Here is a 20,905-nt window from a genome sequence, read left to right as displayed (position 1 = left end):
CATTCACGACTGGATGTGGCAGGACTGCAGAGCTTTGATCTGATCCGTTGGTTGTGGAATCGCTTAGCTCTGTCTATAGTATATTGCTTCCGCTGTAGTCCTGAGTTGTAGCTTCACCAGGTTGGCACCTCATTTTTAGGTACAGCTGGTGCTGCTCCTGGCATGCTCTTCTCCACTCCTCATTGAACCAGGGTTGATCCCCTGGTTTGTTGGTAATGGTAGAGTGAGGAATATGCCAGGCCATGAGATTACAGATTGTGCTGGAATACAATTCTGCTGCTGCTGATGGCCCACAGCGCCTCATGGATGCACAGTTTTGAGCTGTTGATCTGTTCTGAATCTATCCCATTTAGCACAGTGATAGTGCCACACAACACGTTGGATGGTGTCCTCAGTGCGAAGACGGGACTTCGTCTCCACGAGGACTGTGTGGTGGTCACTCCTACCAATACTGTTATGGACAGATGCATCTGTGACCGGTAGATTGGTGAGGACGAGGTCAAGTAGGTTTTTCCCTTGTGTTGGTTCGCTCACCACCTGCCGCAGGCCCAGTCTAGCAGCCATGTTCTTCAGGACTCGGCCAGCTCGATCAGTAGTGGTGCTACCGAGTCACTCTTGCTGATGGACATTGAAGTCCCCCACCGAGAGTACATTCTGTGCCCTTGCTACCCTCAGTGCTTCCTCCAAGTGGTGTTCAACATGGAGGAGGACTGCTTCATCAGCTGAGGGAGGGCAGTAGGTGGTAATCAGCAGGAGGTTTCCTTGCCCATGTTTGACCTGATGCCATGAGATTTCATTGGGTCTAGAGTCAATGTTGAGTACTCCCAGGGCCACTCCCTCCTGACTGTATATCACTGTACCGCCACCTCTGGTGGGTCTGTCCTGCCGGTGGGACAGGACATTCCCAGGAATGGTGATGGAAGAGTCTGGGACGTTGGCTGAAAGGTATGATTCTGTGAGTATGGCTATGTCAGGCTGTTGCTTGACTAGTCTGTGGGACAGCTCTCCCAATTTTGGCACAAGTCCCCAGATGTTCATGAGGAAGGCTTTGCAGGGTCGACTGGGCTTGGTTTGCCTTTGTTGTGTCCGGTGCCTAGTGGTCCGATGCCGGGTGGTCCATCCAGTTTTATTCTTATTGTGACTTTCTGCAGCAAGATTGTACAACTGAGTGGCTTATTAGGCCATTTCAGAGGGCAATTAAGAATCAACCACATTGCTGTGGGTCTGGAGTCACATATAGGCCAGGCCGGGTAAGGACGGCAGGTTTCCTTCCCTAAAGGACATTAGTGAACCAGATGGGTTTTACGACAATCCGGTAGTTTCATGGCCACCATTAATGATACTAGTTTTTTTATTCCAGATTTTATTTAATTAATTGAATTTAAATTCCCCAGCTGCCGTGGCAGAATTTGAACTCATGACTCTGGATTATTAGTCCAGGCCATTACCCCCTTGGAAATAAGGAGACAGAGAAAGGGGTGGAAGCATATGGATGTGTGCTGTTTCATAGGGATGCCACACCGACTGTGTAGGTGTGCAGCCATTAATCTTGCACAGGCACGATGCCCCTGAGCTCGCCAACTTCCACAACAAGAGAGTGCCTCCCCGGCAGCTCCACGGCCTACTCCACAGGAACGTGTTTTAAAGTTGTGCACGCAAGTAAGTGTTGTTAGGGGAGATGACTACCATTATTGTAAGATCTCCAGTTTGCATTGCCTTGAACCAGAGTTCAGTATGAAAGTTTGGTTGTACTGCTCTTAATTTTCAAGAGTGCCAAGCTTAAAGTGTGCTGGTGCCCTAAGAAAGAGAAGGGAGAGTGGTCAGTGTGTTACCTTGCCTCCTCTGGTCAGGTCACTGAATTTCACGTGGCATTGGTCTATAATTTGGAGGGGGGGGGAGAGTTGGCACTCAGTACCCATGCCACCTCCCTCCACACAACATGAAAGACATTTTTTTAAGGCTTCCTCCATGGAGACCCAGCAGTCTATTTCTCCTCTGTTAAATCTCATTGAGGAGGTTTTGGGGATCAATCACTGAACTTGTGAGCTCTTTTCTTCCTCCTTGCAATGCCGTTGTCTGTGCCAGCTCCTTTGATGGAAGACATTCTTGAAAAGTGGGACAAAATCACGCATGTGCCATCCAGTGCAGCTACCTACAGTGAAATCAGAGGTCCAAACACTTTGCTACTTATCTGCTGCACCCGCAGCCTGCAGTTGCAATTTTCAGCCAAACTAATATTTTTAAAGAGGGTGCTCTAATTTCCAAGCACCCCTAGCAGATGAGATTAATGTTGGAGATCCTCCAATGGATATGCAAATGAGCTGACCCAGGACATTCTGACTGATTCGGCTCTGTAGGTCATCAACGGGTGCAACTCCAGATGCATTGGCGCAAACCCAGTGCAACTCATCGAGAGGAATGTCAATAGAAATTGTCAAGTAAATAATGCGTATAAACAGACCTGCTATATTTAGAGCCTTTTATGAGACCCCAATTTAATATTGTCAGAGTTCTTGAAGTAAGCAGTTTGAGTGATATGTTTACACTCCCTTCCCACAGCCATATTTATTGCTCATAGAGCTGGCAGGTAAATGAACAGTCTGCTGTTTTTCAGTAGCCAATGGAGACTTTTGCCACTGCAGTGGAGACATGTGATGTGGGGGAATTCCACAAGCTGCAGCTAACATTCTTTTAAGCAAAATAGAGTTCAGTTTCACTCTAATGGTTTTCACAGATAGCGTACCATTCTAAGAAAGAGAAGGGCTGGTTGTATTGATAGAAAGTTTCAAAAGCAGGTAAGTCTATTTTTAAGTAATCAATTTTTGTATATATTCTGTAAAAAGAATATGTTGATAACTGAACACATTTTGTCTCGCTCCTTCACCCTTCAACGGTTACAATAACGTTTCTGTAGCATCTCCTAAAACAATTACATTGAGATTAAAGAATAACTGGGAATAATTATACAGCAGCAATCAGATCAAGGAGATGAATTGCAACTATGAAAAGCAAATGGTTTGTTGATGTTCTCTGAGCTTTGAGATCAACATTTAATCTTGGAACCATTCCAGAGTAAGTTATTTTTAATACATACTACAATGTTCATGGGGAGGAGGTTATTCTAATTCTTTTTAGCACAACTACAACTGCCATGCTTGATGTTCAGTCAGTGCATTCCCATGTCATTGATGCATGACACCTAAAACTCAAGGATTAACTACTGTGACAACTGTGCATGTGCAGGTGTACATATAGGTTGCTGGGACTCATATTTCCCAAATGATTATTCTGTAACCATGTACACCACACTCACTGTGGCTAAGTATCAGTTTTTCTGTCTCAGATCTCTCTTCCACAGCCAGTGATTCGCCGAACTTTTTAAAAATCCTTTTTTAATTCAAATTTTATTTTTCTGTCGGTTCTATTTCACTCTCTTCTATCTGTTTCCTGTTGTCTGACCTTCTCTTCCTTGGTCTAATTTCCATTTCTTCTGACTTGTTTTGCCTGCGTCTATGGAACATTCTTTCTTGAGTCTGGACTCCTGTCCGGGCTATACATAATCTTGTTTATAAGCCAAGCAAGCAGATGAGTTTACAAAATTATAAAATAAACACACATTTTTATGAGATTAAAATCAGAAAATGCTGGAAATACTCAGCAGGTCAGGCAGCATTTGTGGCGAGAGTAAAACAGAGTTAACGTTTCGGCAGTCTGCCGAAAGGTCATCGACCTCAAACGCTATCTCTGTTTCTCGCTCCACAGATACTGCCTGACCTGCTGATTATTTCCAGCATTTTCTGTTTTTATTTCAGATTTCCAGCATCTGCAGTGTTTTGCTTTTGTTTCACCTTTATGAGGCCTAATGAATTGATGTGATAATATGTTATACCACGGAGTGATAAAACAGGTTTGTGTCTGAGGTTCTCCCTCCCCCAGTATAGCGAATCCCTGACCTTGGTCTATGAATTGTGGGGAAGCATTCAGCCAAGACCAGTTGCTTTCACCTAGGACAGGTCAATCATCTCAGCCCTGTCATTGTCCTCCTAAAGGACAGTTACAACCCTAAACTGAGGCTTAGGAACATGCTTATCAATAACATTTTCTAGTAGAGCAGTTAACAAATAAAGATTTTTTTTTCCGCAAACACATGTGTTACCAATTTTTTAAAAAGTTTTATTTTGTCTGTGAGAGAGTTGTGGTCTCAGATAGCGAACATAAAATGAGTTATATAAAAATGTCATAAAAATGAATTGGTTATTTATGCAGCTTTAACATTTAAGGCAGAAATGTTCATATTTCCCAGTGTAGAATTTACATCAAGACATTATGGTAATTTGTAAAATAGTTTGTAATGTATCTTTTAAAACACATTTAAACAACATTTTTTCTATATAAATTAGTTAGCATTTTAAAAGTTTGCCTGTGCATATTACATAGGAATGTACAGGAGTAGAAAAGTCCATCTGGTGAGTCCCAGTGTTATATAAGTGGAATAATATCTGTGATGATTAATATGAATCGTGCTCCTACAGTCTCAAGCTCACTTTCTCTCAATTTAGGGTTGTTTAATTGTAGCATAATAGGCTTCATATATTTATACAATGTAGATAGTTATATTATGTACTGTTTGGTGTTTGAAACTGGCTAAGCTGTGTTCTCTTATTTGCCTGCTTAGACTTCTTCCTCAGTGACTACACTTCAAAGTACTTCATTGGTTGTAAAGCGCCTTGGGACGTCCTGAGATCGTGAAAAGTAATATATAAATCCAAGTCTTTCTTTTTCTTTTCTTTGATTAGTCTATCTTCTGCTTGATATTTTTGGAAGTTTTCTCTTCCTCCATTTCTCAATCTGGACCATTTGGAAGTAACCTGTTCCGCGTGTGGTAGCCTAGCCTTTTTTTTAATTTGTTCACGGGATGTGGGCGTCGCTGGCGAGGCCAGCATTTATTGCCCATCCCTAATTTCCCTCGAGAAGGTGGTGGTGAGCCGCCTTCTTGAACCGCTGCAGTCCGTGTGGTGACGGTTCTCCCACAGTGCTGTTAGGAAGGGAGTTACAGGATTTTGACCCAGCGACAATGAAGGAACGGCGATATATTTCCAAGTCGGGATGGTGTGTGACTTGGAGGGGAACGTGCAGGTGGTGTTGTTCCCATGTGCCTGCTGCTCTTGTCCTTCTAGGTGGTAGAGGTCGCGGGTTTGGGAGGTGCTGTCGAAGAAGCCTTGGCGAGTTGCTGCAGTGCATCCTGTGGATGGTGCACACTGCAGCCACAGTGCGCCGGTGGTGAAGGGAGTGAATGTTTAGGGTGGTGGATGGGGTGCCAATCAAGCGGGCTACTTTATCTTGGATGGTGTCGAGCTTCTTGAGTGTTGTTGGAGCTGCACTCATCCAGGCAAGTGGAGAGTATTCCATCACACTCCTGACTTGTGCCTTGTAGATGGTGGAAAGGCTTTGGGGAGTCAGGAGGTGAGTCACTCGCCGCAAAATACCCAGCCTCTGACCTGCTCTCGTAGCCACAGTATTTATATGGCTGGTCCAGTTAAGTTTCTGGTCAATGGTGACCCCCAGGATGTTGATGGTGGGGGATTCGGCGATGGTAATGCCGTTGAATGTCAAGGGGAGATGGTTAGACTCTCTCTTGTTGGAGATGGTCATTGCCTGGCACTTGTCTGGCGCGAATGTTACTTGCCACTTATGAGCCCAAGCCTGGATGTTGTCCAGGTCTTGCTGCATGCGGGCTCGGACTGCTTCATTATTTGAGGGGTTGCGAATGGAACTGAACACTGTGCAGTCATCAGCGAACATCCCCATTTCTGACCTTATGATGGAGGGAAGGTCATTGATGAAGCAGCTGAAGATGGTTGGGCCTAGGACACTGCCCTGAGGAACTCCTGCAGCAATGCCCTGGGGCTGAGATGATTGGCCTCCAACAACCACTACCATCTTCCTTTGTGCTAGGTATGACTCCAGCCACTGGAGAGTTTTCCCCCTGATTCCCATTGACTTCAATTTTACTAGGGCTCCTTGGTGCCACACTCGGTCAAATGCTGCCTTGATGTCAAGGGCAGTCACTCTCACCTCACCTCTGGAATTCAGCTCTTTTGTCCATGTTTGGACCAAGGCTATAATGAGGTCTGGAGCCGAGTGGTCCTGGCGGAACCCAAACTGAGCATCGGTGAGCAGGTTATTGGTGAGTAAGTGCCGCTTGATAGCACTGTCGACGACACCTTCCATCACTTTGCTGATGATTGTGAGTAGACTGATGGGGCGGTAATTGGCCGGATTGGATTTGTCCTGCTTTTTGTGGACAGGACATACCTGGGCAATTTTCCACATTGTCGGGTAGATGCCAGTGTTGTAGCTGTACTGGAACAGCTTGGCTGGAGGCGCTGCTAGTTCTGGAGCACAAGTCTTCAGCACTACAGCTGGGATGTTGTCGGCGCCCATAGCCTTTGCTGTATCCAGTGCACTCAGCCGTTTCTTGATATCACGTGGAGTGAATCGAATTGGCCGAAGACTGGCTTCCGTGATGGTGGGGATATCGGGAGGAGGCCGAGATGGATCATCCACTCGGCACTTCTGGCTGAAGATGGTTGCAAACGCTTCAGCTTTGTCTTTTGCACTCACGTGCTGGACTCCGCCATCATTGAGGATGGGGATGTTTGCAGAGCCTCCTCCTCCCGTTAGTTGTTTAATTGTCCACCACCATTCACGACTGGATGTGGCAGGACTGCAGAGCTTTGATCTGATCCGTTGGTTGTGGAATCGCTTAGCTCTGTCTATAGCATGTTGCTTCCGCTGTTTAGCATGCATGTAGTCCTGAGTTGTAGCTTCACCAGGTTGGCACCTCATTTTTAGGTATGCCTGGTGCTGCTCCTGGCATGCCCTTCCACATTCCTCATTGAACCAGGGTTGATCCCCTGGCTTGTTGGTAATGGTAGAGTGAGGAATATGCCGCGCCATGAGGTTACAGATTGTGCTGGAATACAATTCTGCTGCTGCTGATGGCCCACAGCGCCTCATGGATGCCCAGTTTTGAGCTGTTGATCTGTTCTGAATCTATCCCATTTAGCACGGTGGTAGTGCCACACAACACGTTGGATGGTGTCCTCAGTGCGAAGACGGGACTTCATCTCCACAAGGACTGTGCGGTGGTCACTCCTACCAATACTGTCATGGACAGATGCATTTGCGACAGGTAGATTGGTGAGGACGAGGTCAAGTAAGTTTTTCCCTCGTGTTGGTTCGCTCACCACCTGCCGCAGGCCCAGTCATAGCAGCTGTGTCCTTCAGGACTCGGCCAGCTCGGTCAGTAGTGGTGCTACCGAGCCACTCTTGGTGATGGACATTGAAGTCCCCCACCCAGAGTACATATTGTGCCCTTGCTACCCTCAGTGCTTCCTCCAAGTGGTGCTCAACATGGAGGAGGACTGATTCATCAGCTGAGGGAGGACGGTAGGTGGTTTCCTTGCCCATGTTTGACCTGATGCCATGAGATTTCATGGGGTCCAGAGTCAATGTTGAGGACTCCCAGGGCCACTCCCTCCTGACTGTATATCACTGTACCGCCACCTCTGGTGGGTCTGTCCTGCCGGTGGGATAGGACATACCCAGGGATGGTGATGGAAGATTCTGGGACATTGGCTGAAAGATATGATTCTATAAGTATGGCTATGTCAGGCTGTTGCTTGACTAGTCTGTGGGACAGCTTTCCCAATTTTGGCACAAGTCCCCAGATGTTAGTAAGGAGGACCTTGCAGGGTCGACTGGGCTTGGTGTTTTGCCGTTGTCGTGTCCGGTGCCTATTGGTCCGATGCCGGGTGGTCCATCCGGTTTTATTCTTATTATGACTTTTCGTAGTGAGATTTTACAACTGAGTGGCTTGCTAGGCCATTTCAGAGGGCAATTAAGAATCAACCACATTGCTGTGGGTCTGGAGTCACATGTAGGCCAGACCGGGTAAGGATGGCAGGTTTCCTTCCCTAAAGGGCATTAGTGAACCAGATAGGTTTTTACGACAATCCGGTAGTTTCATGGCTATCATTACTGATACTAGTATTTTAATTCCAGGTTTTTATTTAATTAAATTTAATTCATTAATTGAATTTAAATTCACCAGCTGCCGTGGCGGGATTTGAACTCATGACTCTGGATTTTAGTCCAGGCCTCTGGATTACTAGTCCAGTAACATAACCACTATGCTATAGCCTGCTGGTTACAGCTCTAATTCATGCATTCATTCGGAGCAAAAACAGCTGTGCTGGATGATTATGCTCAGACACTTGGGCAGAATTGATTGCAAGGTAAAGTGGGGCATAAAATAACTGGTGTTGCACAAACAACAACAACTGCAGACCTGGAACATTTATGATGCTTCCTGTCACTGGCCAAAAAATCCTGTGAAAAACAAATACTGGACATCTTCAGGTGGAAGAAGATCACAGCACATATCAGTCATAAGTTAGAGCTTTTGGTATGTTAAAAGGTGAGATAACATTTCAGAGATGTTTGTACTGAAGAGAAAGGTTGCTAATGTAAGAAATCTCAAATAGTGTGGGTATATGTTTGCACTGAAGTCACCATCTTGTTTTGCTGCACAGCTATACTCTGAATTGCCTGCGCCTTCATTTCCTGTTTTAGAAATAATAAAGCATTTAGTACATTGCTTAAGTGTAATGATTGAAATCTTATTGCAAGAATTAAACTGAAGAAATTGTAGTAGCTTATCACAGGAAGTTTTGCAAATGGGTTTTCTTGGTATAAAACATCTGAGCCAGGTTATCAGCTCCCTACGTGTTACTTTGGATGGACACTCCCAGAAGTTAAACCAGCAGCTTTGGTGGTGCAATGTGCCACATTGCAGTGGAGACTTGGCTTGCATCTTCACAATTTTCAGTAGAATGGCATCAATATTTATAGTTCAGTCTCTCTTGCTATCTGTATAATTGAACCCACTTACGAGTCTAGAAATGAATGTTGTCTATATTGGTATTCAAATGCTTAGCATTCCAAAACTAGTGGTCATCAATATAAGACAGTCATTAATAAATACAATAGGGAATTCAGGAGAAACTTCTTTACCCAAAGAATGGTATGAATGTGGAACGTGCTACCACAAGGAGTAGTTGAGCCAAATAGCATAGACGCATTTAAGGGGAAGCTAAATAAGTACACAAGGGAGAAAGGAATCGAAGGGGTATGCTGATAGGGCTAGATGAGATAGGGAGGGAGAAGGCTCATGTGCAGCATAAATGCCGGCATAGACCAGTTGGGCTGAATGGCCTGTTTCTGTGCTGTAGACTCAATGTGTTAACTTTGCCAGGGCTGCCAGCTTCTTGATGAGTCGAACTGAAATGCATCTCCTGATGAAGGAAAGGAAAATAGGAAGTTAGTGCGTTAGACAGCAGAAGTATGTTCTCTGGCCTTATTCGGATTCTGAATATGTAGCTAATCTTCCTATGAGGGCTTGGAGGAGCTACAGAAATTTCCAGCAAAGAGAAATGGTGGTAATAGAGCAAAGGTTCCTAAACTGGAGAATGCGCCCCCTTGAGGGTGGGGCAAGGTTATGGAGGGCACGAGGACCTCGTGGCCAGAAAATTCCTCGGCTCTGTTCCTGCTTTGCCGTTGTTACTTCACTGGAAGTGTGGCGGAAACCCTGCTTCCTCGAGTAAATGGTGTTTCCGTCGCACTTCTGGCAAAGTGAGCGAAGGTCTGAGGAATTTCCCAGCCAGTGAGGTCTAATGATATGATTGGACAAATTAAAACCCAAAAGTGAGATAAAACTGCGGAAGTATTCTGGGTTTCCTGCTTTATCTACACTAACACTATTGCAATTATGCAAAAATACTGTTTCTTAGAAAGAGGCGAGTATGCAAGAATCTCTGAAGGGGGCTCAGCAAAAAAAGTTTTGTTATGGAGAAAATAAGATTAGACCATTTGATGCAATTCAAATATCCATTCAGATATTACTTCTGCCTCACTTCGTTTCTATCAATTGCATAGGCACCTGCCTGCTTAGAAACTTGATCTGTGGCCTGTGGTGTACTTAGAGCTTCACTGAGTATATGCAAAGATATAGTGTTGAAAATAGTACACCTCGCCCCACACACACACGCACTCTTTCCTACCTTCCTTTTTTGGGGATGAAATGTTGCTTTGGGTGGGAATTGAGATCAGAATTTCTGATTTCACAAAACTATTGTGGGAGTTCCCAACCAAAGCAACATTCCATCACTGAAGCAGCAGATTGGAATGGGTTGTTGCACACAGGGCAGAGGAGAGAGCTGTACTCATTTTTGGTGCCCCAGGTAGTTTTGAAAATGTCCGTGAGTGTGCACGATGCATATGCCCATCCAAGGCAGAACTATCTCTCAGTATCTAAACAGCAAATGAGAGGATTAGCTTTAGAGGAATTATTGGTTTGTAGAGATTGTTTTTCCCCTTTCTGTGGGGAAATGCTTGGCCTCAACTTGGCAACTGGCTACAATGTCTTGACAGGAGCTCACAGTATGGGGAATCTCAGGCCATATCTGAAACTATTACTTCATGATACGTCATGTGGATCTCCAACATGAAATTGGTTGTGATTGTTGCCCTTAACAAAAATGTCATCAGTAACACTGGCCTAGATTATTCACAGCACACAGATAATACTGATTCAAAAGCTTTTGAACTTATCAAATTAACAAGTATTCAGTTTGATTGTTAATAACTGCTATGAATTGAGGTGATACTTTTGGGCGATGTGTGTGGGAGAATTTGATAAACTCTGACTCAAGTGCTTGTGAAACGCTGCACTGTGAGAAGCTATGAACGCAACATTTACTTTGCATGTACCAGTCTGTTAGACAGTTCACCTTTGAGTACTAGATTAAATTCTCTGCATATCCTAATGAAAGAAATGGAGATGGGGGTCACAGGTTTTTTTTTTAGTTGTCCTAAGGATATGGAGATCGCAGTAGCAAGGCCACACTTATTGCCCATCTCTTGTTGTCCTGGCCTTGCAGCAATTTATTTTTACAACTGGGTGGTTTAGCCACTTCAGAGGGCATTCAGAAACATCAACATAATGTGGAACTGGCCACATGAAGGCCAGACTACACAAGGATGACAGGTCCCCTGTCCTGAAGGGTATTAATAAAGTAATTGGGTTTTTGACAATCCTGAAGCTTTCATGGGTCATTTTTCTGGTGTCAGCCCACATATTACCCAATTTATTGAATCAATTTCAGGTTGCCATGATGGAATTTGAACTCTTAAATTCTGGGTTGATTGTCCTGTACCATAAGCATTATGTTACCATACCCCATATTTCATGTCACCAAATAAAGATAATTAAGCTATTTTTGATTTATTATCTTCTTCATTCGACAGGAGTGGTTACAGATACAGATTGCCAATGGACTATGTACACGATTAAGACGGTGCAGACCTAATCATGGCGGAAGTTTCTACACAGTCAGAGACAGTGCCACATGAGATTAATACATTTTCCCAAGAACAGTCATTCCCTTCTGGTGAACCTCTAGATATATTTTTGGATAATGTGGCCAAAAAATACATCTGCTACCTGTGTCAGCAGGTACTGAAGAACCCAATGCAAACAGCATGTGGACACCATTACTGCATGGATTGTATCCAGTGCCTGTTGGGGTATGTTTACAAAATTAGGAAATGGGTGGATGGTTTGATTCATTAACGTTTTAGTCAATTTGTCTCTCGTAGTGTATATAACCAAACCAACTTTGTACTAACATTCAAATTATGATTTTTTAAAAAAAGGAATGAAAGAGAAATCTATGTAAATAAACCTCATGCAAATCCAGGAAATATATATATAGCAGGTCTGTCAGCATATGAAAAGAGTCGTTAATGTTTTGGGTACAGACGCTTTATCAGACCTGAAATCTCTTTTCAGATGCCGACAGACCTGTGGTGTATTGCAACATTTTCTGTTTTTATTTCAGATTTCCAGTTTAAAAATTACCCCTGTGTATCCATTCTAATCTCTTTTCTGCTTTCCCAATTGTTTTGCAGCAAGAGGAACCCAGTAGAATGTCAGGTGTGTATAGAGGAAGGTGTTGTTCCTGAGAATAATATTATTGGTCCTGACACGGTAAGCAAGAACTTTACTTATATTATCAGAAGTATTTTTTTTAAACTCTTGTATCCCTATGGAAATCACCATTTATTTTACTATGAGATGATTCATTTCTGTGCAGACCAGTTGGTGGAGATTGGAACGTTTATGCAAACACATCACTAAATGAAAATCTCTTGGTTTATAACTATAGACACAAGTGCTTGTGCCCTTGTTAGCTGCTGTTAATGCAGTGTTGAATGTAAAAGGCATTATTTACCGTTTTACTTGATTTTTCCCTTATTATTTTGGTCATATACATCACTACTTTGTATTCACATTGTTCAGAAAACTATTTAAAACCCTTTACATAACCTTTAACAGCACATTGCTAGGGAGACGGTAAGACATTACTAACATTGTACCAGTGCCATCAATCATTTTAATTTCATTTTGTGGATCAGTTTTTTATTGCCTGTGATTACCTCCTTGTCACCAAATTATTTACTGTCCTCCACCCCTGTTATTTCCCCAGTGCAGTCCCATCCTTGTTCCCTTAAATTGGAGGATGACAAACTCAGAATCTAGGAAGCCTGGATGATGTAATCCGCTGCCACTGTTCTCAGTCCCCCAAAGAAATTAGAATTGCTTCCTATAATATACCTGTATAATTTAGAAACTCATGCCTGCTGCCCCATGTTGACTTCAAGGAAATCTTCTAAATGTGAAGCTGGACAACATATGTCCTCGCCTCCATTGACCTGGCATGTTACTGGTGTGGGCATTTATACAGATCTATAACCAGATAATACAGAAATTGTAATTGCTCAAAAGGTCAGAACTCCGACTGATCGATTTATTTGACTAACTCAGGGTTCACGACTACACATTATAATGTTTTGTTAACACTAACATTGCAATCTGTAGTCTTCAACCCTAATCTGATTGGACAAAGCCGTGCTTTTTCAGAGAATGGGCAGAAAGGGAGTTGGGTATAGAGAAGCCAGCAAACCTGTTGTCAACTCCATCCATCGCCACAGAGATGCCACTGGGTGCAGCCATTGAGATAGAGGCTGGATGGACTTCTCTTTTGACCAGTTCATATATCCAGTTAGAGATTTTTGGTGTATTGTAAACTTCTGATTCTTGATGGTTCACATCAAATCTCAAAAATTATGTCCTTCTAGAGTTACGAGAATTTAAAAGCTGCACAGATCTTAATCTTTATTATATCAAAATCTTTCCTATGATTTGATGTTGTAGATACATTTAGATGAGGCACTGATTCAGGAAATTGGAAAGCTCCGAGTGAAATGTTTGAATAAGAGCTGTTCATGGACTGGATTACTGAAGCAGTCTCAGGTAATAGTCTCTGGGTGTGAATTTCAGTAGCATTTATATTTGGTATTAATTATTCACAAACATACTTTGTACTACACGGTTTTTGTACAATTGGACAAAACCATGTGTTTTCATCTGTTGTAGACAGCTACTGGAATAATGCAGTGCAGGACCTGGAATTATACTGTGATGTGTAAATCTTGTATTATTAAACAGCCAGGTGCCTCCTTTTGGAATAAGAACTTAAATTGAGGAGTCAAGAATTAAAGTTAGTAAAATTTTATGACAGTATTTTTTTAATCTGTGTTCTTTCTCTCCCCTTTGTTCTCTCTTGGCTGCAAACCATCTGTAGTTAAAGGGGGGGGGGGCGGGAGTACCGATGGGCAATACATTATATCCAGTTTTGAACAATCCCGTTTTAGCACTGACTGCCCTGTAATTTACTTGATGGAAATTCAGACGTTCTGTGTATAGTTTTCTATTGACTTTCTGACTACTCTGGCACTCTCATTTTACCATCAAACTGCATTTTGTCTGTCCCAAATGTTTTTGTTTCCAACACACTCCCTGGCAGATTATTCTAAACATTCGTTGCTCTTTGACTAATGAAGTTCTTGTTGTCTATTCAAATTTACTTTTCGCTAATTTAAATTTATGTCTTTTGGTCCTACTTTTCTAGCTTACTTTGAAGTAATATTCTGAAGTAACAACCAATGAAATGACTAACATTCCAAGGATTAACGGTTGTGTCCCATTATGAAGTACTTGTTTTGAAGCAAACAGCCTGCATGTAAATATCAACGGTGATGGTGTAAATAGAAAACTTATCACAGAGATGATTTAGAAGTTTTAAAGGTTTTGAACTTTAACCTCTGACCAAAAGATTTGCTATGAAAAGTACACTTTAAATGCTATAGAGCTTCCATTATTGCAAAGCTCTTGCCAAAGTAAAACACCTGCCATCCTCTTTGATTAAACTGTTCCCATTATCGTGCTGCCTCTGATCCCCAGCTAAGCAACAAAAAAAGGACCATAATTTTTCACATGTTCGTATGTTCTTTACCTCCAGCTCAGTCAGCATTGATTAAGACAAGATTTGGCCAAACTGTCTAGCTCCAAATCTCTGCTTTAATATTTTTTAAATTATATATCTACACGTAAATGGGAGAAGATGCAACAATCTTTATTTTCCTGCAGCGAGGGCAGAAGACTCATCACAATAATTTGATTCAGTGAGTGCTGACTTCAGTGCTGGAGTCTGGGAGTACAAGTCATCACCATGGGGCAAAAATTGTTCCCGAAATAACGGAGAGCTCAACAATGCTCTCCGTTTTTTATGGCGAATCGAAGGAACAAGTTGCCGCATTTGCACATGCGCAGTAAAATGCGGATTGTGAACTTGCTCCTATCAGTTCGCCGGCGATATGACAGCTGCAATTTAAAGGGCCATCGGACGCTGCAATCAGAGAAATCACTGAAAAATTGCAAACTTGCTCATCTGCCCAGCTGTAACTAATTACGCCATCAAAAGATTCGCTTGAAAATACCAGGTCTAAACTAAGTTTTAAAAGCGCAATAACTCTTTGACTGCCAAACAACTAAAAATTAAATTTTAAAAATGTGTTGTCTCACATTACTCCTTACTTTAATAGTTTTTGGTCATTTAAGAAAAAAACTTTAAATTTAATTTTTTTTTACTCTTCCCTTCGGTCTCTTTAATTATTTCTTTGGCTTTTTATATAAAAAAAAATATTTTTGTTTACAATGATTTCCAGAATATTAACTTTAAATGAATGAAGTCTGCTTGCCTGCTTGCGGGCTTGACTTCTCTTTCTGACAGATTTTGTGGGCGTGTCTTCTATTCTCACAGACATTTCCATGCGAATCAACCTACGCTGTTCAGAGGCTAGGTTGATTGGGCACAATTCTTTAAAAGTTCAAAATCACGCAAGTCGATGCCACAGAGCCTGCAGTAAGTATATTCTTAAATTTATTTTGCAGGAGCTGCAGCGATCGTTGCCACGCCACTCTGCGCAAGTTCTGCCCCCATGTATCATGCTCATGCATCGCAGTGTTTCAGATGTGAGTGCAGGTACCTACAGATGGCTACATTCATCTCATTACATCAGACAGTCATTGGAGAATTTAAAATACCCTTTTCGGTTAAGTTTAAAGATATTTTTTGGGCCCAAAAATGCCACATATAAGAAGGCTTAGAAGTGTTGGACTAGGTATGATGCTGTAACAGTTGAATATTTTATTGATGCTTATTGTCCAGGTTTCAGAATGAAGAATGGCCCTTTTGCAAGTCATTGGTTTTCTGTTTGTCTTCCACTCTTCCTGTCTTTCATTCATTTTTCTTTTTTCTCTTTTTCCCTTTCAATGCCTCTCAGGCACATTGCAAGGAAGGATCTTTATAGACTAAGAAAATCGCATTCTATGTATAAATTAGTTTTATACATAGAGGAGGAAGAAGACTTGTATTTATGTAATGTCTTATCACACTCCAAGGTGCTTTACAACAATGAATTGCTTTTGAAGTGCAGTCATCGTTGTCATGTAGGCAAATGTGGCAGCCAATTTGTGTGCCGCAAGGTCACAGCAAATGAATGAATCGCCATATAATCTGTTTTTAGGGATGGTTGAAAGAGGAATGATAACCAGGAGAACTTCCTGCCCTTCCTCAAATAATGCCATGGAACCTTTTATTTCCACCTGTGCTGATAAATGGGTCTTTTCTTAAAGAAAGAAAGAACTTGCATTTTTTATAGTGCCTTTCACAACCTCAGGATGTCCCAAAGCGCTTCACAGCCACTGAAGTACTTTTGAAGTTTAGTCTCTGTTATGATGTAGGCAGACGCAGCTGCCAATTTGCACACAGCAAGGTCCCACAGAGAGGCATGACATAAATCCGTTTGTGATATTGGTTGGGGGATTAACCACAACAGGACAACTCCCCTGCTCTATCGCCGGACAGCCACCCAAATACTGCTCTGGGGGAAATTCCACTCTCATGTTTTCAATTTCTTGATGTGCACCTGGCTGATAAATGTTGATGCAGTTCCCATTAATATTCACTAGAGGTCTTACAATTGTTCAAAATCCTCCAGTATTTACTGAGTAAACCAGCAACATAAAGTGGCAAGAGCGGGTGTTCTTTGTCATTATTATTGCACAAACAATAAACAATAATCAGCCGTGATTAAATCCTATTTAGACAATCTTTTTCTCCTAAAAATAAGCACTTATGAAAATGGTGCTATGTGTTGGTTTTCCATTTCACTGCCTGAATGCAGGTTTGTGTATGCAATTTCACACATGGTAAATACCCAATTCTCAATCTCGAGAGGGAAGCCAAGTGGTGGTGAGAAAAAGTCAAAGACTGAGGTGCCCTGCTCTCTTCTCACCTGGGTGAAGGGGGTATTGAGGATCTAAAAGAGAGGGACAAAAAATGGAGATGAGGGGCCAATTTAAATCAAAAAAGTTCTTAAAAAGGATAAATTAAAATCTTCGTGAAAAAGTGTTTGACAATTTGTTTTTAGTTTACAGAGTGGGAAGAGCCATTTCCTCCATGATGATATTATCTATATGTGACAATGATGTATTTCAGCATAATTGATGTCATTGTATTGCATATTTGCAAACAAGTGGAAGAAATCTTTGCCAAACATTTTTCACCTTTTAAGAGGGTGCTGCAATATATAACATTCCTGATCCAAGCAAAATATTTTTTGGCAATTTACTTTTGTCCAGGATCCAGCTCCAGTAGTGTTTGTTGGACGTGATTGCATTTCAGTTGCTTTACATTCCTATGTGAAATTAAAACTATTCCTCTAGGTGGTGCTGTGAGCTGGCAGAGAAATAGGATTGTGTAGGTAAAGTTTCTGCAGCAGAAGTAAAAATGTTAAAATATTGTCAATATAATCTTTTCTTTCTAAATGTTAAGTATTCTTCTCCTTCTCGTCCCCTCCTCCATTTTTTGAAAGGTACTTTTCTCCCCTCTTATAAGTTATCTTGTGCCAAGCAGCATTGCTCGAACAGAAGGATGAGTACTTGGGCTCTATTCATGCTGTTCGTCAGCTGGCTGTCATCTTTGTGCCAATCAGTTACTAATTAATTTAACTGTGCTGCTGCAGCATGATAATGCTGATTAGGTAGTAGCTCCAGGGGAAAACAAGATGACAGATGAGTTAGTCACACTGTGGTGCCCTGAAGTAAATTGCCTCTGTGTGGATCTTATTTGCCGGTGTTTTCACAAGTCCATCAAGCCTCAACTTAAACCTTCCATGCAAAACTCCCATATTGACACTTGTGACTAATATCATCTGTAACAGACAATTTCCCAACTTGATGTACTGGTAGTCCAGCTCAAATTGGGCAAGCAAGCATGGGAGAATCTGGTGAGCAGGAAGGTGTAATCAATGAGACAATCCCTTAAGTAGCTGCTCCACCTAAATCACAACAGTCCTGTCCACACATGCACAATAGAGTGGCCCAATACATTACTCCACCCGACCTCGAGGACAGTGAACACCTATCCATTTATTATTCCACCCATCCACAGTGAACTCTCAAGACACAGTTGAAATAAAATTAACACCTTTTATTTTTCCTAATATTGTGAGGTGCATGTGTGTTCAGCGTTTCTTAGCCCAGTGGTCTTTTACTACTGTGCTAGTACTCCTTCTAAGTGCTTCCTAGTGGGAGGAGGCATTGTGGTTACTGGCTGCTGGATATCAGTGCGTGCCTCTTGGAATGGAGATGGTCCAGTACGTTCTTGTGCTGGGTCACAAAATATTGTGCCATGATGCTGTGGTGTGGTGTATACCTGTGTGTTGTTAAGTGAATGAGAGTACTAGGGGGAGAAAGAATAATAAGTAAAGGATGGTTCTAGCCATGAGCTTAGGGAAGGCATCCTACACCCCCTCTCACTCCCTCTATGGCTTCTGATTCCAGAATGTCTATGACAAGATCAAATTGACTCAATGGTCGGTGGTTGTAAGGCTCTCCTGCAGCCTGCTTTTGCTTCTGTCTGTTATCTGCCAGCTTTTCCTGTCAGAAATAAAACATACAAATGTTGGAATTTGAAAGAGCAGAGACAGTGAGACCCAAGTGCCCAGTGTACATCCCACATTCTGTGAGTCCATGACCGTGCACCATGATGGCAGTGTGCTTCTTCGGCTCAACTTAGAAGATTTATGAGCAACATTAGAACCATATGTCAATGCTACCAGTAAAATCTGCCCTGAAGCAACATAGGCACATGAGAAAGAGTTGAAAAGTTGCCTGAGTGGTTTGCACGTTGCCTCAGTGAAGCTGCACCAGGTTGAGAGTAAACTCTTTTGTGGCATGCTTTATATAGGCAAATACCAAATAGTCTTATCTTGACTATCTTCCTGAGCCCAGAAATCTTTTTTCTCATTTGTTACCATTACTTATGGAGATAGGGGAATACATTCACTTGGCCTGCTACCTCTGCCCAGACATCTCCACAATGCTTATGTCAGGTAGTTTCATTTCCCCTCAGCTACTGCCACCATCACCACCACCACGCTTTTAACATAGTAAAATGTCCCAAGGCACTTCACAGGTAGGTTTTAAGGAGCATCTTAAAGGAGGAGAGAGGCTGAGAGGTTTAGGGAGGGATATCCAGAGTTTAGGGCCTAGGCAACTGAAAACACAGCCGCCAATGGTGGAGTGATTAAAATCAGGGATGCGCAAGAGGCAAGAATAGGAGGAACACAGAGATCTTGGAGAGTTGTAGGGCTGGAGAAGGTTACAGAGATGGGGGGGGGGGGGGGGGGGGGGGCGAGGCCATAGAGGGATTTGAAAACATGGATGAGAATTTTAAAATCAAGGCATTCCCAGACCGGGAGCCAATGTAGGTCAGTGAGCACAGGGGTGATGGGAGAACAGGACTTGGTGCGAGTTAGGACACGGGCAGCAGAGTTTTGGTTGAGCTCAAGTTTATGGAGGGTGGAAGATGGGAGTCCGGTCAAGAGAGCATTGGAATAGTCAGGTTTAGAGGTAACAGGCATGGATGAGGGTTTCAGCAGCAGATGAGCTGAGGCAGGGGCAGAGATGGGCGATGTTACGGAGATGGAAGTAGGTGGTCTTGGTGATGGAGCGGAAATTTTTTTTCCCCTATTCATTCATGGGATGTGGACGTCACTGACAAGGCCAGCATTTATTGCCCATCCCTAATTGCCCTTGAGAAGGTGGTGGTGAGCATCCGCCTTGAACTGCTACAGTCCGTGTGGTGAAGGTTCTCCCACAGTGCTGTTAGGTAGGGAGTTCCAGGATTTTGACCCAGCGACAATGAAGGAACGGCGACATATTTCCAAGTCAGGATGGTGTGTGACTTGGAGGGGAACATTCAGGTGGTGGTGTTCCCATGTGCCTGCTGCCCTTGTCCTTCTGAGTGGTAGAGGTCGTGGGCTTGGGAGTTGCTGCAGTGCATCTTGTAGTTAGTACACACTACAGCCACAGCGTGCCAGTGATGGAGTGAGTGAATGTTTAAGGTGTTGGTGGGGTGTCAATCAAGCGGGCTGCTTTGTCCTGGATGGTGTCGAGCTTCTTGAGTGTTGTTGGAGCTGCAGTCATCCAGGCAAATGGAGAGTATTCCATCACACTCCTGACTTGTGCCTTGTAGATGGTGGAAAGGATCTGGGGAGTCAGGAGGTGAGTCACTTGCCGCAGAATACCCAGCCTCTGACCTGCTCTTATAGCACAATATTTATGTAGCTGGTCCAGTTAAGTTTCTGCTCAATGGTGACCCCCCAAGATGTTGATGGTGGGGAATTCTGCGATGGTAATGCCGTTGAATGTCAAGTGGAGATGGTTAGACTCTCTCTTTTTGGAGATGGTCATTGTGTGGCACAAGTGTTACTTGCCACTTTTCAGCCCAAGCCTAAATGTTGTCCAGGTCTTGATGCATGCGGGCACAGACTGCTTCATTATCTGAGAGGTTGTGAATGGAACTGAACATTGTGCAATCATCAGCAAACATCCCCACTTCTGACCTTATGATGGAGGGAAGGTCATTAATGAAGCAGCTGAAGATGGTTGGGCTTAGGTCACTGGCCTGAGGAACTCTTGCAGCGATGTCCCTGGGGCTGAGGGCTGAGATGATTGGCCTCCAACAACCACTACTATCTTAATTTGTGCTGGGTATGACTCCCGCTAATGAAGAGTTTTCCCCTGATTCCCATTGACTTCAATTTTACTAGGACTCCTTGGTGCCGCACTCGGTTGAATCCTGCCTTGATGTCAAAGGCAGTCACTCTCACCTCACCTCTGGAATGCAGCTTTTTTGTCCATGTTTGGACCAAGGCTGTAATGAGGTCTGGAGCCGAGTGATCCTGGTAGAACCCAAAGTGAGCATCAATGAGCAAGTTATTGGTAAGTGCCGCTTGATGGCATTATCGACGACACCTTCCGTCACTTTGGTGTGGATATGTGATCGGAAGCTTATCTCAGGGTCAAATA

At 43.0% G+C, this 20,905-nt stretch overlaps 1 protein-coding gene and 1 long non-coding RNA gene across 3 annotated transcripts in view; one reads left to right on the top strand and one right to left on the bottom strand.

The window, feature by feature from the left end:
* Positions 1-2,694: 2,694 nt before the first annotated feature.
* Positions 2,695-20,905, top strand: part of LOC137300593 (TNF receptor-associated factor 2-like) — a 40,637-nt gene continuing 22,426 nt past the window's right edge. The window contains exons 1-4 of one of the 2 annotated variants that reach the window (XM_067969761.1): positions 2,695-2,795; positions 11,371-11,649; positions 12,034-12,112; positions 13,340-13,438. In XM_067969761.1, coding sequence (XP_067825862.1) covers positions 11,435-11,649; positions 12,034-12,112; positions 13,340-13,438 — 393 coding nt within the window. In that variant the 5' untranslated portion in view covers positions 2,695-2,795; positions 11,371-11,434. The remainder of the gene's footprint in view (positions 2,796-11,370; positions 11,650-12,033; positions 12,113-13,339; positions 13,439-20,905) is intronic. The other variant, XM_067969762.1, reaches the window with a different exon arrangement.
* LOC137300594 (uncharacterized) overlaps positions 7,192-20,905 on the bottom strand; it is a 43,877-nt gene continuing 30,163 nt past the window's right edge. Inside the window, exon 3 of the long non-coding RNA XR_010958137.1 lies at positions 7,192-9,359. This is a non-coding gene — a long non-coding RNA (uncharacterized lncRNA). The remainder of the gene's footprint in view (positions 9,360-20,905) is intronic.

The sequence above is a fragment of the Heptranchias perlo genome, chromosome 31 (assembly GCF_035084215.1).
Source record: "Heptranchias perlo isolate sHepPer1 chromosome 31, sHepPer1.hap1, whole genome shotgun sequence".
Lineage (NCBI taxonomy): Eukaryota > Metazoa > Chordata > Chondrichthyes > Hexanchiformes > Hexanchidae > Heptranchias > Heptranchias perlo.
Note: the sequence above shows the minus strand (reverse complement) of the source record. Positions and strands in the feature narration are given on the sequence as shown.